A 19437-nucleotide genomic window follows, 5' to 3' on the forward strand; every position below is an offset into this window, starting at 1 on the left:
TTTAATCACAATTAAGAAATTGCAGTTTTTGTATGTCTAGCCTGCTGTCATAAACACGTCTTGTGAGGAATACCCGGAACGTGAATATATACAACTTTTCATTTGAAAGATTACAAATAACAGTACATAGGGTCATTTTCACCCCACGTCTGCATTTAAGGGTAAAACAAGGTCTCCAATTGATTAATTTATTATCAATAGCAACATCAAACGCCTTTATTGTCATTATTGTGGACGACTGTGCATACGAGATGACAAGCGTTTCCCCGCAAGGTGCTTGAACCAATCGAAAAGTAGAATATCTTTAATCTACAAAAGTCAATGGATTAATTTGATCACTTGTTGCTGAGTACAGTAATCAATCCATTATGGCACGACTAGTTCTTTCCGCTAACCCAGTTACTGTAGTGTGTGTGTGTTTTATTTTATTATATTATCCATCCCAAGCACGGTGGATCAGTGTTGGCCTCACAGTTCTGAGGTCAAGGGTTCGATCCCGACCCCGCCTGTGTGGAGTTTGCACGTTCTCGCGGTTCCTGCGTGGGTTTTTTTTCCGGCCACTCTGGTTTCCTCCCACATCCCAAAAACATGCAACATTAATTGGACACTCTAAATTGCCCCTAGGTGTGACTGTGAGTGCGACTGTTGTCCGTCTCCCATCTGCCCTGTGACTGACTGGCAACCAGTTCAGGGTGTAACTTGCCTTCTGCCCGTTGACAGCTGGGATAGGCTCCAGCACTCCCTGCGACCCTCGTGAGGATAAGCGGCTAAGAAAATGGATGGCTGGATATCAATTCCTGCCACTTAACCAAGATCGGCTTGAGGGGGCTGAGGCTGAACCAGGTAAGCCCGGACTTCCAAGTCGCTCGCTGCTTCCCACGGTGGGTGAGTGGCTGAATGTGAGCCCCTGCAAAGTATCTTGGCCACTGTGATAGTGTAGAACACAGGTGTCAAACTCAAGGCCCGGGGGCAAAATCCAGCACGCCACATGATTTTATGTGGCCCGCGAAGCCAAATCTAGTGTCCTTTTCCAAATTCTTGTAAAAACCTGTACCAAAATTTCCAATTGTTATTCATCATAAATGATAAAGTTGAGATATTACAAGCATTTTTGTGTTACCAAAACGTGATTACTTGAAAAACTCATCGCCCTTGATTTCTGATTTCGAAACGAGTTCATAAATTGAGGATGTAAATATGATGAGATGACTAAATATTTTTGTTTCACAGTCATAACGGCCCTCTGAGGGAAACCGGAACAACAATGTGGCCCACGAGAAATATGAGTTTGACACCCCTGGTGTAGAAGATAAAGCAACAAAGTGCAGTCCACTTACCATTTAAACTGCTTTATGAATAACATTTAGTTGAGTTGCTTTACACATTTAGGAGCAGATTTAAAAGTAGTCTTCTGCATATTACAGTACATTCTGAATGTGGATATAACCTTACGGCATACATGTACTTTTATTGACATTCCATTCAGACAAGAAGCGCTTAGTCATGCATTTAAGCTTGCTGCACATCCCCTGAATGCTTGGTTTACATTCTTCACCTAGCTTTCGGTGACACTTGCGAGATAACACTCGTTCACTGTTTGAAATAAGATGTCACTCCACGATAATCAACACCCCGTCAGAAAAAAAAATTGAACGGAATGTCATTTCAGATAGCGCTCCCACAAAAAGCGAGAATACAGCGAGAGAGCCTCAAAAAAGTGTTCAGATTCAAAATGCCATTTGAAAAAACGGCCACAGAAAAATTGCATGCATTGATACGAGTGTTAATTAAAAAGAGGAGCAGTCGTTTGCTAAACAAGGCTTTCCTTTTCAGCCAGTATTGCACTTCCTGGTCACGCCCAAGTCCAACCTGTTCAACCTGTTTGCAGCAGGTGAGTTCACCTATTGAGTCATGCCAGCAGCAAATTTGTGTGGGCTGAGCGGGATTAGCGCCATTATTGTTGTCAGCACATCAAGTATTTTAAGCTTATGTCTTACTGTATTCTGCCTTATATTTGCAGCAAATACTATGTAGGAGGTTAGGAGGGGGAGGAGGAGGAGGAGGAGGAGGAGGACGAGGCCATGGAGGCGGCTAAAACAGAGGACATTGAGTCCATGATGGAGGACATGGACTACATTCCTGGTCACTTCCACCTGGACCTTAATCTCAACTGTGATCCTGCTGGACCTTTGAAACTGAGACAGCGAGACACTTACTTGAAACAGGAGAGTCTCAGGGGTGAGCTGGAGGCCGAAGTTGGATATTTACAGTACGCTGTCCGCAATCTGCTCGGTCTACTGGCCTTTCACCTCAACCACCTTCAAACTGCAGAGGAAATATTCAGGTGATAGTGTGTGCAGGCTACTTTGAAACATTACCCGAGTCACATTTTTTGAAATTAGAAACTACACCATGGCTACTGTTAATGGCTATGAGTATGTTTTCTCCATTTATTTTCTTCAAGTAACATTATCTTTATATCTCTAAGATATTAATTGTAATTTGCTATGGTCAGCAGCAATCTGGTAAGATGATAAATCTACAGCCATGTTTGTGGGTTTTGTCAGATAGTGTTGCAACACGGGACAGCACAGCACAGCACAGTAGAGTATGTACGTAGCACCAAAACCTAATAGTCCAAATTTTTGACATACAGTATGTCAACATCGGGGGGACAACAACACCACAATGAAAATACAGCACATCCATGAGGAACCAATGATACAATTGCTACAACGAAAAAAAAAAGAATAGATTTGGCAAGAGTTGAAACTGGTGTTTAATAAGGGGGTGGATGTGGGCGGGAGCAAATGTCACTCAGTTTGGCGATGGCAAATTTTATTATTTTGTATTCCTGGAGTATATTTCGATTGGCTGGTGACCAGTTCAGGTTATACGCCGCCGCTTGCCCTAAGATAGGTGGGATAGGTTCCACCATACTCGTGACCCGAGTGAGAGGATAAGCAGGACAAAAATGAATGGATGGAGTATAGTTCATGTTATAAGAAATATGATGCCGTTTTAACATTAGCAGTGTTTCACACTCATTCACTGTCAGTGAATATTGACTTCTAAAGCATTAATATCAATGTCAGAGAGAATTACTGTACTGTCTTTGCATGCAGCACAACTGTGAAGTTGTGCACTCCCAGAATGCAAAACAACATCAAATGTTAAAATAATGCCGTTATAAAGACGTTAATCATCAATGTTCATGACTGATAAGTGATTGTGTTACCCGTAGTTGGTGGAATTTAACGCTCACATTACATGCATGTTCCACACAACCCTGACTGCAGGTAGTGTGCAGTTGGGTGATACGCGATCAGTTCTGAAGACGTGCTACTTGGTCTACTTCTGGAAAACTAAAAGAGCTCGTGTTTGCTGTGTCAACACCGCAACGAAAAGAAACATCTATTTGACACTCTTGTCAGGATAGTGACTGTAGTTGAGGTTTTTATGGTGTTATTCTACAATTCTCTTATGACCACTATTATCTCCAGTTCTAAATGTCTTGTTAAATACATTCACTTTTTATTTTTTTTTATTTTGTGCACTTATTCCAATGCATCTTTATTTGAGAAGTGAATTGGCTGACTATCCAAATCTAAATTATCATATAGGCTTACGGAATGCATCACTTGAGGTAGTTTTCTCGACAAGTCTGTCAAACAGGAATGTGTCTCGTTTAATTGTAGTTATTGTAAGCAGCCATGTTTGGTAACTTAAACTTCAGTAATGAAATGGACACCACAAACCTTACTATCAAGCGCCCCCCCAATTAGTGACATAAGGCTGCTGGTGTTATTATTGTTGTTCTGATTTTTGACTTGTCCCATCAGCCATTGTCAGTGAGAGGGCCCCGTAGCTCAGTGGTGAGAGCACTGGTTTGGTAAACCAGGGGTTGTGGGTTCGTGGCTCCCTGAGAAGGGTTGCGTCAGGAAGGGCATCCGGCGTAAAAATTGTGCCAAACATATATGTGCGTTCATCTGAGATGACACGCTGTGGCGACCCCGAAAGGGACAAGCCAAAAGTAACCTCCTCCCATCAGCCATTGTCACCAAGAGTCACTCGTATAATTTGAGTTTTTACAGCTGATGGCACAAAAAATGCCAGCTGTGGCTGGGCAAAATCAAATCTGCACCATGACATGAAATGAAGCAGAATTTACCTCTACTCTTATCAGTGCCAATCAATAATAAAAGGTGATACTAGCTTAAGTCAAGTCAACTCGTCCTTCAGTTTCCTAAGTTCTGTAAACAGTGTGGGTTCAATTCCCTCTCAGTGAAGGGATTTAAATGTTTTCTGTGACTATCTGGAGACCAGTCAAGGGTGTAGTGCACTTATTACTATTATTACGGTATGTGTGTGTCAAAAGTTTACATACACAAAAAGTACTTCTTTAAATAACACGGGAAAGCCCAGATGATGTGGTCATGACTTTGAAAGCTCCTGATTGACAGCATTAGAGTTAATTGACGGCAAACCTGGGGATGTATTTAAGGCCACACCTCAAACACTCTGCTTACTTGTGCCAAATTATGGGATAATCAAAAGAAATCAGACAGGAAATCAAAGGAAGAATTGTGGATCTCTACAAGCCTGGCTCATCCTTGGGTGCAATTTCCAGATGCTTGAAGGTGCCACGTTCATCTCTTCAAATAATTACCGTAATTTCTGGCCTACAGAGCGCACCTGATTATAAGCCTCACCCAGTACATTTATAAAGGAAATACCATTTGCTACATACATAAGCTGCACCTATGTAAAAGCTGCAAGTGCCCACATTGAAATGCACATTAAAACACGAGATAATTATAAAGATGGTAAACAGCAGCTAAATAGTAGCAACACGGTAGCACAGCACTAACAGGGGTGGTTAAATAAAAAAACATACATAAATCACTGTGACACAGCGCTAACACTAGCGGGGCGCTAACAGGGCCGGTTAAAAAAAACATACTGGTAAAAATCACTGAGACACAGCAGTAACACTGCAGCAACACGCTAGCACAGTGCTAACGCTAGCGCAGCGCTAACAAGGGTGGGTAAAAAAAAAATACCGGTAAAAAACACTTCCTCGGCACATATATTAGACCAGTCTCACTAGTCGAGTACCCCCTTGCGACCGTTAGAAAAAATGCACAAATTATCCACATCACCGCATAAGCCGCAGGGTTGAAAGGGTGTGAAAAAAGTCGCGGCTTATGGGCCGGAAATTACGGTATACACGAGTATAAAAATCATGGGAATTTCCAGCCATATATATGGATGGATGGATCTGAGCCATTAATGTGTGAAAGTTTAAATGTCATACTTCTGTCCCTATCTGCAACTTGGTCACCCTGCTGAAAATGAAAGTTTATGATCTTTAGCAATTCAACTTGGCACACTCCTTTCACTCCATCTGTACAATGTATATCTCTTCTTTCCAGGGGCATTTGTAAGGAAGACCCAGGGAACCTGAACGCTTGGGCCAACCTCGGCTACGTGTACGACAAGCTGGAAAGAGAGCTGGATGCCGGAGAATGTGTGGAGAAAGTGTCCCAGCTGATGGGTTTAGACGCTGGAGAGACCACCAAGGAAGACACCAGGCAAATGGCAGCCCGCTGCCTGGCAGAGCAGGCCTATGTTTACCCCTACGACGTGGAGCTGGAAAAAGAAGACGACTTGAGGGAGAGGCTGACTGTAGCCCTGATGCTGTATAACAGAGCCCTGGACTACGGTGGTCACCTGGTAAGGTGGAAGAACGCAGTATGAAAGAAGGAGCATTTTGTGTATCCTAATAGATGGCAATACATCACCGTTTTAGTCTATGTAGTATGCAAAATGTTCCATGTCCAAAAAATGATCTGCTGTCATCACAGGCAAATGTACTCCCATGTATACTACGCTTTAATTGTGAATTGTTGTTTTAAATTTTTCCTATATTTAAGTGCACTGATAACGTTCGAAGTGTGCATAATGTGAGAGTGGCGTAGAACAATTGTAAATATACCTTTCGTCTTATTTTTGATGACCTAATACGTTACTACGTTTTAATTTTGGTAGTTGGAGAACTACCAGTAAGGATTTTTTTCAGGTGCGACTTGCGACACAAAGTTAAAGAAACTCTGTTCGGGGTTAAAGTTAATAAAAAAAAAAAATAATAATAAAAACATTTACATAATGAATGTAGCGTAATTAATATCTCAAACCTTCACACAATAGTCAGTATTTCAAAGCCGAAAACACAAATGGGCTATATTTTTCCTGATGCACACATTCAGTTTTGGATATGAAAATAAATTGGAAAACTGTTTTTCAGATATCAGTGGAAGAAAAACGAAGCTGGTACTTTAAGATGGCGACCATTTATATCAGGTGCGTTTACTCGCTTTAAGTAACTTGAACTTTTTACGAGTTAGAAGGAAGCTTACTGCGACAACGCCGTTTGCTGCTCTCTAATCGCTGCAGATTGGACGACATCGTAAGGACCAGAGTGGATGCTGAAAGCTCCAGACTCGCTCAATATAATAAAGGGTTAAGCCTTCTCAGAGAAACCCTTCAATCTGAGAAAACACAACAAAAAGGTCAACAACTTATATCATATTTTATAGAGTATGTCAACATGGTAACGAAATGTACAAATATTGCTTTGGTCTGGCTCAGTAGGTGATAACGGCTTATTTATGATACGAATGCCCTTTTCTCGTTTCCAGCTCTTTCCTGGTGTTATATCGGCATCATGTTGGAGAGACAGGACGAGTTCGCCACAGTGCCCATGTCCATACACGACTGTGGCTACTCTGCTACTGATCCTCTTTCCTGCTATGGAAATGTAACAAAAATCCCAAATGGGATCAACACAATCGTCTTAAAAGTGGAGCTTGAAAGAAATCGATCCGTAAAATTGATTTTGCAGGCCCTAAAGTTGGCCAATGACGACGCATTCATCCTCAACCTTCTGGCCAAGCTGTTCCTTCTGCTGGGCAAACACGAGATGGCCACGGGGATCTGCAACATGGCTCTCAATGTGCTGCCCGACCCGGAGATCAACTGGCAGGCTTATTGCACCCTGGCCAAGGTACCAAACAATGCCAGTATCACACAACCATAACCATTTTGTTATAACCAACTAAATTTGATCAAAGCATGCATTGGGGCTGACATTTTTCATAGTTTGAAATATTGTACTGTATGTATTGGAAAAACATTATAAGAGACGGATTACGTGGTCCGCCCCAAACCATTATTTATTCTACTAGCCGTATACACAGCTACCTGTCATTTGGAACCCACAAAGCTGTTGTCCTTTGCACCCGTGCAATCCATTTTTCACGATGAACTGGGTCTCTTGTGAAGTTATGAAGGGTAAATCCATCCTCCCGAGTGTTCGAGCAATGTCCCATAATGCAACGAGCTGGCATTTTGACTAAGACGAAGGAACAACGAGTTACCTTCCCGGAGGTAAAACTAATAGAAACTAACGAGTCCACTTGAGGGCGGTCCCGCCATGTCAGTCACTTCCTACTTCTTCTCGAAAACAAATCCCTCGAGAGGATTTTCATGGCGGGAGTTACAAAAAGCTGTATATGTCAAAATCACGTTTTTTGGTGAAAAAACCCATAGGTCCATGTTGGCTGCCGTTTTTTTTTTCATTCATAACATACTAAAGATCATGCATTTCATGACAGTGGCCGAGAAAAGCTTGGGAAAAGCTGAAATCAGCCCGAATGAAATGTTCTCTAAATTGTTTCCATGGTCACCTGTTGCCTGGTCCAACTATAATTTGCTCCAAACTCCAAAATGAAGATGGTCAGATATCAGACACAGTTGCTCTGAGGTTTCCATGGCAACTTGGGCCCTCAGTGCCAAAGAAATAAGGTGACTAAGAAGGGTCAATAACCGCACACAAAAAGTCACATCAACAGTATGCAGGAAGACCAGCAGTACTTTATGAGACTAATTTATTTAGAAACATGACAACCATATTGTGACCACCTTTTGTTGGATTGTGCGGGTCACTGTCTCACTTGCCCCTACTGCAAATGTGTCTGTGTTCCCCACAGTTTTATAAATATAACACTGCATCCACTGATCTTTTCTTCACAATTGGTCAAAACTCAAAAATGAAGAAATTGTGATTTCTTTAGATCAACACGACGCTTTACGTCAGGGACCTGGAAAAAGCCAAACGTGGAGAAGGCGGAGTCCCGGACAGACAAATGTTAACCGAGGCCCAGAAAAACCTGGATAAAGTCTTGGCTGTGCGTCCTTGCTTGAGGAATCACCTGGAGATGGCACAGGTCAGCCTCAAAGACCAACGAGAACTTTTTACGTCATCATTTGGTTCTTAAATATCTTCTCCATCAGGTGTACTACTACATGGGTGTGGATGCACTCCAGGAGAGCCTTTTGGTGGACGAGGGAGCAATAAACAACGCCTTAGTGAGTCTGTCCCAGGTCCGACTGTATGAACTGGGGGACAGCTTGCCTGACCTCCACTTGCTCAAAGGACGCTGCCTCCTGCTGAAGGGCGAGGAACAGAACGCAGCAGACTGCTTCAAATGCGCCCTGGACTTAGAGAGGCCGACAAGCGGCGATACCACGGCCCTTCGCTGCCTGCTACAGGCCTTGCTGGCCGTCTTCATGCAGGGGGTTCACGACCCCGACCACGTAATAACCCAGATGGAGCAGTGTTTGCAGAGGGCTGAGGAGAAGTACCCCGAGGATGTGGTGAAGGCCGAGCTGAGGTGTCTTTACCGGACGAACACGGCGGAGGTCACAGAGCTGTCTCGGACGCTCATCAGGTCGGGACGAATGGAACTGGTCAGAAGGCTCCTGCGGACTGTCACGCCTGAACAACTTGCTAAGAAGAGAACGCTTACAAAATCTTTATCCTTCGCATGATGCCCAAAAAAAAAAAAATAAAAAAAGCAAAAACCAAGGCTGTACTGTAATGAAGTTCTGCTTCAACGAGATATCTACACTGTGAAGTTACGATGACAAATACTGTAATATATTATTTCAGTCACACACTGCATCTAGTTTAAGTTCATTGTCCAGCCATCCATTTTCTTAGCCGTTTATCCTCACGAGGGTCGCAGGGAGTGCTGGAGCCCATCCCTGCTGTCAACGGGCAAGAGGCGGGGTACACCCTGAACTGGTTGCCAGCCAATCGCAGGGCACATAAAGACAAACAGCCACACTCGCAATCACACCTAGGAGCAATTTACAGTGTCCAATTAATGTTGCATGTTTTTGGGATGTGGGAGGACACGGGAGTGCCCGGAGGAAACGAGTAGAACATGCAAACTCCACACAGGCGGGGCCAGGATCGAATCCGGTCCTCAAAACTGTGAGGCCAACGCTTAACCAGCTGATCCACCCACCGTGCCGCCTAATTCATTGTATTCAACAATTTTTTCCTGTAAACACACATTTGTTGTCAAGTAGAATGAATAAATCCCAATTTCATAAATGAAATGTATTTTAATTTTGCCCTCATCACTGTTAGTGAGGATGTTTACCAATACTTTGGTTCCTTGTGTCCAAGTTACTGTCTCCTGCTCCTAAGGTCAGCCCTTATGAATATTGAGTTAATATATTACATGAGAAAATTGCTGAAATAATCATGAAAAAAGTGCCATGTACTGTACTACACACTCTTTCATAGGCCACTTATTAAAAGTACCTTGAAATTCAGTATTTTAACCCCAGAAAATTACTGGTGAATTTGTGTAACTTTTCCTGTACATGAGTTACTTTTTTCAGTTCTACACATTTTTATGACACGTACTAATTATCAAAGTAAATGTGACACATTTCAATTCGATGGAACAATTCTACATCTGTTGGTCAGTGCAGATTGCATTCACACTTACATTCACACCTACGGGCAATTTCAAGTCTTCAATTAACCTCCCATCCATATTTTGGGGATGTGGGAGGAAACCGGAGCGTATTCATAATCAATGATACAAATTGCTCAGTGTTTGTAGTGCATACAATGTAAACTCCTGCGCATTTCACACACAACCGGTTGATCATGGTCATATGTTTTATATACAAGAAAATTCAATGTTCATTTTGGATTGAGCAGTGTTATCGATAAAATCAAAATCAACGACTTTCCTCATGAGTAACTCTCAAGGCATTGGGAAGGTGAGTTCAAGTACGAGTTTTTCAGGACAGACTACGTTGTGTGCCCAAGTAGTCCGACACACCTGCACCACGAAACAATGGCTACCGGTCGAAATGCGCATTGCTGCGATGCATTCAGGTTCTGCTGCATTTCTTGGCAAACTCTTTGTTGGACAAGAGCCTCAGAGTTTGTGGTACTCCTTCCAAGCTTCCCCCCGCGATAAGACGCAAGATCGCCCAGGTAAGAAGTATTTGGATTTCCGATGATGTTTCTTTGCCAAACTGTTCCCCGACGAGTCTTAAAACTTGAGGGTCACGGATCAAGCCCTTGACGCTTTTTGGGAGTTTTGCAAGAAACATTCTTAGATTCTGCAGACAACTCAACAAATAAAAATTTGCAGTAGTCAAATACCGCAGAGAGAGGGAAGCCGATGACGTGCAGATGCTTATTTCTACTCTCATTTAATGATTCTTTATTGAAGTCATTCTAAAGCAAGAGAGCAGAAGAAACACATCTGGATTTGAAAATATCTCAATTTGTATGATCTATTCTCATCTGTTGAACCATGAACATGTGTGCAACTTTTGACGTGGCTATTTATTGACTTATTGTCCGTTTAACTTGATCCTACAGCATGTCTCCAAAACAGAGCGAATGGAACACTGGCCTCCTTGACTGCTGTCAAGACAAAAGCTCTTGTAAGAACGATTCTTTATTTTAACCACAAAGCAAGTGTTACGAATATTACGAAGGTTTGCGTTTTGGATTTTGTGCATATTGTAATGACAACGTTTTTATGTTGACTGCTGCTGCACGCACATTCTTTTGCCTTTGTGCGTGACTCCGCAATTCAGGGCTACTCCTTTGTTCTTGTCGGAGAATGTTGATTGTTTTTCTATTTTTTTTTTTTTTTTATACTTAAAACTTTGTGAGGCTTCCTGACTTCGACTGCCTGCACAAAATGTCTTGTGTGAATACAAACAAGCTAGATGAAGTTTGAGCGTCTCGCGGAGAGTGCCGCGACGACAGGTGTCGTTCAAACCAAATCTTGTGTTTCAGGCTGCTACGGGTTCTTTTGCTGCCCTTGTCTGGCCTGCTCGGTTGCGGGAAAATTTGGAGAGAACAGATGTCTCCCCCTGTGTGACATCTTCAGCCCTGCAGTCTTGACAGCTTTCGGGATCCCTCTCTTTGCACCTCCTGCGGCTTTGTCCCTCAGAGTGGGCATTCGCAATCGGTTCGGTGTCAAGGTACGGCGCGTAATGTTTGATATTCCACGATGGCATTGGAGTTACTATTGCAGACATTTATTTTTGTTTTTACAAACTCAAATATTTGTATAGAAACAAAATGTACATTTATGGTAAAATGTTACTTTTAATGTGGGATGCTATGGATGAGCAGTGTTGCTGAGGACCTAACTACATGTAATTGATTGATTGCATGATTTAGTTATAATATTTATGTAACAGTAATCCATTGGGACAAAATGTGCGGTTCAATTCCTTCCTTTGAAAATATGCACTTATAGCGCCACCTTGTGACACAATCTATGAATTGAGAGATTTTGAAAAGGTAAGACTCGGTTACACTCTTGAATGCAAAAATAATGGAACATTCACTTATCTGGTTTGTCATATAAAGTCATATTGTCCAACATGAAATCATCTTTTAGACTTGGTGTACATATATACAGTATGTTACATACAGTTGACCACAGAGGTTTTGATGCACTGTGCAAAAACACACATTTCCTTTTTTGTCTCACTGTCTGAAGTCAAATGAGACTCAACTGCTCCTGTTTCAGCTCAGTTAGGATCACCAAAAATATTGAATTGTCTTGAATTCCACAAAAATGAGGGAATTTCTTAGAGAATTTTATATATATATATATATATATATATATATTTTTTTTTTTTTTTTTTTTTTAGGTCCAAAGTTTACATACACTTCATTAGTATGGAGAAGCATTTTCTTTGAACTGCACAACTTGGGCCAAACCTTTTGGGGAACCTTCCACAAGCCTCTGACAGTACTCTGCTGGAATCCTGGCCGATTCCTCCTGCCGCCTCCATGCTTCACAGTTGTTGCGGTTTTCTCAGGTCTACAAGCGGCCTCCTTTTTCCTCCAGATGTCATGTTGGACGTTATGGCCAAAAAGCTCCACTTTAATTTCATCAGACCACAGGACACGTTTCCAGATGTTAAGAGCTTTGTCTTGGTGTGTTTTTGTAAACTGTAATCTTGCTTTTTTCATGTTTCTTTCAGAGTAATGGCTTCATTCTTGGTGAGTGGTCTTTCACCCCATGTCAGAGCCAGACACGTTTGACTGTGGTTCATGACACTTTCTTACCGACATCATCCAGCATATTCACAAGGTCTTTGACTTTTGTTCTGGGGTTGATTCGCACATTTCGGGCCAAAACACGTTCATCTCTGGAACTCACAGCCCATCTCCTTTCTGAGCGGTATGATGGCTGGAAATTCTCATGGTCTTCATACTTGCATATAATTGTTTGAACAGATGTACGTGGCACCTTCAAACATCTGGAAACTGCACCCGAGGATGAGGCAGACGAGTGGAGCGCCACAATTATTTTTCTGATTTCCTGTCTGATTTCTTTTGATTTTCTCATGATTTCAGACAAGGAAGCAGAGTGTTTGAGGTGTGGCCTTAAATACATCCCCAGGCATGCCGTCAATTAACTCATTTGGGCTTCCCCACGTTTTTTTTTTTTTTGAAGACATTACCCTTTTGTATATGTAAACTTTTGGAGTTGAGGAAATTCGCTCTTACATTATAGTGGCATTTAACAAAATGAAATAATTTTGGTGATCCTGACTGAGCTGAAACAGGAGAGGTTTTGTCTGATTTGACTTCAGACTGAGACAAAAAATGAAATGTTTTTTTGCACAGGGTATGTAAACTTCTGGCTTCAACTGAATATGTATGCACAGTGCAATAAATGTTTCGTTATGTATTTCAATTTCATCATGTTTTGTTATCAGTTTAATATTTATGGAAAGAACTAATATGTGGAGGCATGGTGGATCAGCTGGAACGCGTTAGCCTCACAGTTCTGAGGTCCCGGGTTCGATCCCAGCCCCGCCGGTGTGGAGTTTACATGTTCTTCCTGTACCTGCATGGGTTTTCTCGGGCACTCCGGTTTTCTCCCACATCCCCAAAATATGCAACACTAATTGGACACTCTAAATTGCCCCTAAGTGTGATTGTGAGTGCAACTTTTTGTCTCCATGTGCCCTGCGATTGGCTGGCAACCAATTAAGGGTGTACCGTGCCTCCTGCCCGTTTACAGCTGGGATAGGCTCCAGCACTCCCCACAACCCCCGTGAGGATAAGTGGCAAAGAAAACGGATGGATGGAGAACAAATATGTTCTTTTCACAAATAAAACAAAAGTGGTTCAATCTACTTTTTACAGGAAACATCCAAAGGGTCAGTTCATGCATCCATCCATTCATTTTCTTTGCCACTTATGCTCACGAGGGTCGCGGGGAGTCCTGGAGCCTATCCCAGCTGTCAACGGGTAGGAGGTGGGGTACAGCCTGAAGTGGTTGCCAGGCAATCGCAGGCCACATAGAGATAAACAGTCGCACTCACAATCACACCTAGGGGCAATTTAGAGTGTCCAATTAATTTTGCATGTTTTTGGGATGTGGGAGGAAACCGGAGTGCCTGGAAAAAACCCACGCAAGCACGGGGGGAACATGCAAACTCCACACAGGTGGGGCCAGGATCAAACACAGGTCCTCAGAACTGTGAGGCCGACGCTTTACCAGCTGATCCACTGTGCCACCCCAGTCCATGCATTCATTCAAAAATAAGAAAGGTTTTCAAAATGTAAATAGTTATATTACTTTGAAAAAGTATTGAAATAGCTACAGTATGATAATGTAAAAGGGTTACTTGTAATTGCAAGAAACTACACTTCAAAAATAATCTTCCCAACCTCGTGACATGCATCTAGGTAATTATGTGTTACTGCAAGATTTTTTTTGTTTTTTAAATCACTCATAATAGTGCTTTCTACTCACAGGGCTCGATGTGCAACGACATCTTGTCGTCGTGTTTCTGCATGTGGTGCACCTGGTGTCAAATGCACCGTGAACTGAAGTTTCGCAAGAAAAATCCCACCGTCATCAACATGCAACCTGCGCCGCTCTGACCCTGCCAAATGCAGTGTGTGCGTCTTTCTTACAGAGTTTCTTTCAATGGCTTATGTGACTAGGTTGCGGCTGAACACCACGCAGGGGAGCGTTATGGTTACATTAACCAGGCGAGAAAAACAATTGGAAAAAATGGCAAATGTTGCCCGTTTTTTGGGGGCTAAAAAACAAGCACCAGGACATTTTCTGTAATGAATTTATTTGTAGTTCTATACTTAGGGACCACACTTATCAATAATAATCAATATCAAGATTTGGTAGCTGTTGTGATATTGGGCATTCCTTGATGCAGCATTTGGTACCGTTACTCAAAATATTAGGATAAATGATATTGCCTTGCTCTCCCTGTCATGATACTGCAATTAAATGTAAAAAAAATGTCTTTAATAAATCAAAGTCTCTCCTAACCACATGTGGTGTTCAGCAAAGCTTGATTATCTGGAAGTTTTTGTTTTTCCCCCAGATAATGGGAATTTATAATTGTATTCTTTCACTACATATGTATTCAACCATCATTATGAATATTGTAAGTTGAAAGACAAACTCCAACCACAATAAAAAGTAAGATGAAACTTATTGGTTCAAAGCACAGCAATGTAGCATCATTTTTTTTTATTCAAATGAATTGTGCTGTAAAGAAAAGTTATTTTCCACACCTCAAGAATGAGTGTGAATTGTGTACAAATTTGCATGACATGAGAGAATAATTAGGTAGTCAAATTAAGTTTACAAATAACTGGTTGACTAGGAGATACATTTAACACAAATTGTCGCATGGTAAAACGAGACATGAACCTTTCCCTCCCCTTTTCATGGCCACCCGGGATCATTAAATGGGGCAGATGCACGCTTCTCTCTCGCTCTTCCTCTTCCATCCTTTCATTCCAGGAGATTTAGCTCACTCTACAGGAGAACCATGTGAGGCGTATCCTCCTGACCGTGAACCTCGGAAGCCTGCTGGGCCGGATGGAGTACCAGTCCAAGGTGCTAAGAGCAACTGCCCAACAGCTTTCCAGCATCTTCTGCAAGATCTTCAATCTCTCACTGGTCCGAGCGGTCACCCTCACGTGTTTAAAATCCCCAACAACCAGTCCCATCCCCAAAAAGAATCCTTTAACCAGCCTTAATGATGACCACCCAGTTGCCCTCACACATGTCATCATGAAGTGCCTTGAGGGGCTGGTTCTCAAGCACATCAAAGACTGTCTCCCTAGCCCCCAACCCCAGTTCGACTCCCACCAGTTCACATACCGGGCAAATAGATCGACAGAGGACGCTATTGCAAAAGGTCTGCATGCTGTGTTAAGCCACTTGGAATAACCGCAAAGCTACACTAGGATGCTCTTTGTGGATAATAGCTCAACCTAAAACACAATCATGCCAGACATTCTGATGACTAAACAAGGCATCCTTGGACTCCCGCCACTCAAATGCTCCTGGATCAAAAACCTTTTGACCAACAGATCCCAGACTCTGAGATTCGGCTCGCAGCTTTCATCCATCCGCACACTGAGCACCCAGCTCACCGCAGGGCTGCGTCCTGAGCCCCCTCCGGTAGTGTCCTTACACCTTTGACCAAAGTTCAGTCTATAATAATTGTAATTATAATAATCATTGTCAAGTTCACTGTGAAAGAAGATCTCCCATCTCGTTGTACATTGGTATAATGACAAATAAATGCAATTCACTATCGCATTCATTTACCCATGAGTAACTCTGATGATATTGGCAAGTCACAAGTTTCTCAGGACGGACTCTTTTGTGTGTCCAAGTATTCCGACACACTGATATGAGAAAACAATGGCAACTTGTCAAAATGCACAATCCTGCGATGTACTGGAATCAGGTTCTGCTGCATTTCTTGGCAAACTCTTTATCAGACAAAAGCCTCAGAGTATGTCATACTCTTTTCAAACTTTCTTCTGTGACAAGACGTAAGGTCAACCAGGTAAGGAATAAGGTAAGTATTTCTGATTATGTTTCTTTGCCATGCCATTCGCCAATCCTGCTGAAAGCTGGACAATCAAAGCCCTTGACACTCTTTGGGAGTTTTGCAGGGAACTTTCTTAGCTTCTGCAGATAACCGGTGACTTCATTTATGTCAACGCACCATGTAAAAAGTATCAGTGATGAATCTGCAGTAGTGAAATACTGCAGAGAGCAAAGCATAACTTGCCAGAAGTTGCCAGTATTGCTTTTTTGCATGTGTTTAAAAAAAAGTTAGTTCAACAAACGTTTCCATAGCCAAGAATCAGCACAATTTTAATTCTACTCTCTCGTTCGAGTATTCTTTATTGAAGTCATTCTACGCCAAGAAAGCAGAAGAAACTCCTCAGGATGTGAAAACGTTAACCCAATCTCAATTGTGATTATTTATTGACTGACTTATTGTCTTATTTGATCCTTCAGCATGTCTTCAAAACAGACGTTGACAGAATGGCACACTGGCCTCTTTGACTGCTATTAAGACACAAGCGCTTGTAAAAACAACGTGCGCTGACGTAAGACAAACAATTGGTAAAAATGGCAAATACAATACAATACATTCTTAACTGAGACAGACGCAATGCTTCTGATTTCATTCAAATTTACAATATATTATAGATTCTAAATACAATACATTCTTAACTCAGAGAGACGCCATGCTTCTGATTTCATTCAATCGTTCACACGTAGCAATGTTATGCTAGTGAAGAACGTCTCATTCATTTATACGAGACGTGTATTAAAAATCAAATATAGGGCATATCTTCGTGCAAACACAGTCTGGTTAAGCTTCAGCCGCGAGCCGGCAAGAAAGCGACACGCTTGTGCAGTCCGATCATCGCTAAATATCGCTCAACAAAGAATAATTGTGTCAATCGTTCACACGTAGCAATGTTATGCTAGCGAAAAACGTCTCATTCATTTATTTGAGACGTGTATTGAAAATCAAATATAGGGCATATCTTCGTGCAAACACAGTCTGGTTAAGCTTCGGCCGCGAGCCGGCAGCAAAGCGACACGTTCTTGCAGTCGGATCATCACTAAATATCTCTCAACAAAGAATAAGTGTGTCAATCGTTCACACGTAGCAATGTTATGCTAGCGAAGAACTTCGAATTCATTTATACGAAACATGTATTGAAAATCAAATATAAGGCATACCTTCGTGCAAACATATCTGTTCCGGTTGATGTTAAATGGATTTAGTTGATGATGCGGTCTTCCACAAAGTTTGATCCATCGAAGGCATTTTTCGTACTGGGTCTTCGGTTTTGGAAAGGGTACGAATCGAACTCCACCAACTAGCCTTTCAGGATACCTGTCGTCACTATTACAAAGTCCGTGACTACACCTCTTAACCATATTTTTTGTTAAATAACCAAAATACGCGATAAAACGCTAACAAAACCTGTACTGGACCATGCAATGTTGTCTGAGAAAATGGCGGGAGCAAAAAGGGGCGTGTTTTATGCAGATCTCTGGCTTCTAAATGGTCAGTGACGCGGACTGCGCAATATCCACGGAGGGGTCAAAGAGGTCAAACGTTTCCCATAGTTGTTCACCAGGTTCGCACACACTGCAGGAGGGATTTTGGCCCACTCCTCCCCACAGATCTTCTCTAGATCACACAGGTTTCTGGGCTGTCGATGACAAACCCGGAGTTTCAGCTGCCTCCAAAGATTTTCTATTGGGTTTAGCTCTGAAGACTGGCGAGGCCACGCCAGAACCTTGATATGCTTCTTACAGAGACACTCCTTGGTTTTCCTGGCTGTGTGCTTCGGGTCATTGTCATGTTGACAGACCCAGCCATGATCCATCTTCAATGCTCTGACTGAGGGAAAGAGGTTGTTCCCCAAAATCTCATAATACATGGCCGCGGTCCTCCTCTCCGTCATGCAGTGCAGTCGTCCTGTACCATGTGCAGAAAAACACCCCCAAAGCATGATGCTACCACCCCCATGCTTCACAGTAGGGATGGTGTTGTTGGGATGGAACTCATCATTCGTCTTCCTCCAAACATGGTTCGTGGAATTATGACCAAAAGTTCCATTTTGGTCTCATCTGACCACAAAACCTTCTCCCAAGACTCCTCTATATCATCCAAATGGTCATTGGCAATCACTGAGACCCCAAGAGCTGATATCTTGCATGGGGCTCCACTCCCATGTTTAGCTTCTTCCATTTTCTAATGATTGCTCCAACAGTGGACCTTTTTTTCACTAAGCCGCTTGGCAATTTCTCCGTAGCCCTTTCCAGCCGTGTGGAGTTAAACAATTTTGTCTCTGGTGTCTTTGGACAGCTCTTTGGTCTTGGCTATGTTACAAGTTTGAGTCTTACTGATTGCATGGGGTGGACAGGTGTCTTTATGCAGCTAACGACCTCACACAGGTGCATCTGTTTGAGGATAATGGAGGTGGACTTTTAAAGGCGGACTAACAGGTCTTTGAGGGTCAGAATTCTAGCTGATAAACAGGTGTTCAAATATTTATTTGCAGCTGTATCCCACATATAAATCGTTAAACAAAAAAAAAATCATACATTGTGATTTCTGGATTTTTTATTTTAGATTATCTCTCTTATAGTGGACATGCATCTACGATGAAAATTTCAGACCACTCCATGATTTCGAAATGGGAGAAGTTGCAATATAGCAGGGTGTTCAAATCCTTATTTTCTTCACTGTTATATATATATATATATATTATATATATATATATATATATATATATATATATATTTTTTTTTTTAAATCACTCATAATACTGTCGCATTTTTTTATTCACAGGGCTCCATATGCAAGGACATCCTGTTGTCGTGCTTCTGCGTGTGGTGCACGTGGTGTTAAATGCACCGTGAGTTGAAGTTTCGCGAAAAAAACCCCACTGCCATCAATATCCAACATGTGCAGCTCGAATAGTTTCTTGAGCCCGACTTAACGCGGGCTGTGTGTACAAGTCATTTCATGTCTTAAATCAACAATCTTGAATCAATTCTTGTCCACCTGGTGCCTGGGCTTTGAAATCTATCAGTAAAACTTGGGAAAGAGTCCAAATAACAACTTGTCTACTGTTGTAATGACAAATGTTGTCTTGATTTTTTTGGGTAAAAACAAGCATCAGGAAATTTTCTCTAATAAATTTAG

At 42.1% G+C, this 19437-nt stretch overlaps 2 protein-coding genes across 2 annotated transcripts; both read left to right on the forward strand.

The window, feature by feature from the left end:
* Nucleotides 1-1263: 1263 nt before the first annotated feature.
* ttc22 (tetratricopeptide repeat domain 22) lies at nucleotides 1264-9671 on the forward strand. The gene is made up of 8 exons (XM_061824593.1): nucleotides 1264-2344; nucleotides 5436-5736; nucleotides 6308-6363; nucleotides 6457-6572; nucleotides 6702-6820; nucleotides 6905-7066; nucleotides 8136-8288; nucleotides 8356-9671. The coding sequence occupies exons 1-8, from the start codon at nucleotides 2082-2084 to the stop codon at nucleotides 8890-8892; spliced, it is 1707 nt and encodes a 568-aa protein (XP_061680577.1). The 5' UTR covers nucleotides 1264-2081; the 3' UTR covers nucleotides 8893-9671.
* Nucleotides 9672-10264: 593 nt separating this feature from the next.
* On the forward strand, nucleotides 10265-14980 carry LOC133503676 (cornifelin homolog B-like). Its single transcript, XM_061825500.1, has 4 exons — nucleotides 10265-10366; nucleotides 10760-10824; nucleotides 11186-11373; nucleotides 14180-14980. The coding sequence occupies exons 2-4, from the start codon at nucleotides 10761-10763 to the stop codon at nucleotides 14306-14308; spliced, it is 381 nt and encodes a 126-aa protein (XP_061681484.1). The 5' UTR covers nucleotides 10265-10366; nucleotide 10760; the 3' UTR covers nucleotides 14309-14980.
* Nucleotides 14981-19437: the final 4457 nt, after the last annotated feature.

Source organism: Syngnathoides biaculeatus, chromosome 7 (genome assembly GCF_019802595.1).
Source record: "Syngnathoides biaculeatus isolate LvHL_M chromosome 7, ASM1980259v1, whole genome shotgun sequence".
Taxonomy (NCBI): domain Eukaryota; kingdom Metazoa; phylum Chordata; class Actinopteri; order Syngnathiformes; family Syngnathidae; genus Syngnathoides; species Syngnathoides biaculeatus.

Bases quoted from the DNA above. Each gene is read 5' to 3' on its own strand.
- ttc22 (XM_061824593.1), top strand. From the start codon at position 2,082: ATGGAGGCGGCTAAAACAGAGGACATTGAGTCCATGATGGAGGACATG. The intron at 7,067-8,135 runs GTACCAAACAAT...TGATTTCTTTAG, and splicing joins CTTATTGCACCCTGGCCAAG to ATCAACACGACGCTTTACGT. The intron at 8,289-8,355 runs GTCAGCCTCAAA...CTTCTCCATCAG, and splicing joins ATCACCTGGAGATGGCACAG to GTGTACTACTACATGGGTGT.
- LOC133503676 (XM_061825500.1), top strand. From the start codon at position 10,761: ATGTCTCCAAAACAGAGCGAATGGAACACTGGCCTCCTTGACTGCTGT. The intron at 10,825-11,185 runs GTAAGAACGATT...CTTGTGTTTCAG, and splicing joins CTGTCAAGACAAAAGCTCTT to GCTGCTACGGGTTCTTTTGC. The intron at 11,374-14,179 runs GTACGGCGCGTA...TTCTACTCACAG, and splicing joins GCAATCGGTTCGGTGTCAAG to GGCTCGATGTGCAACGACAT.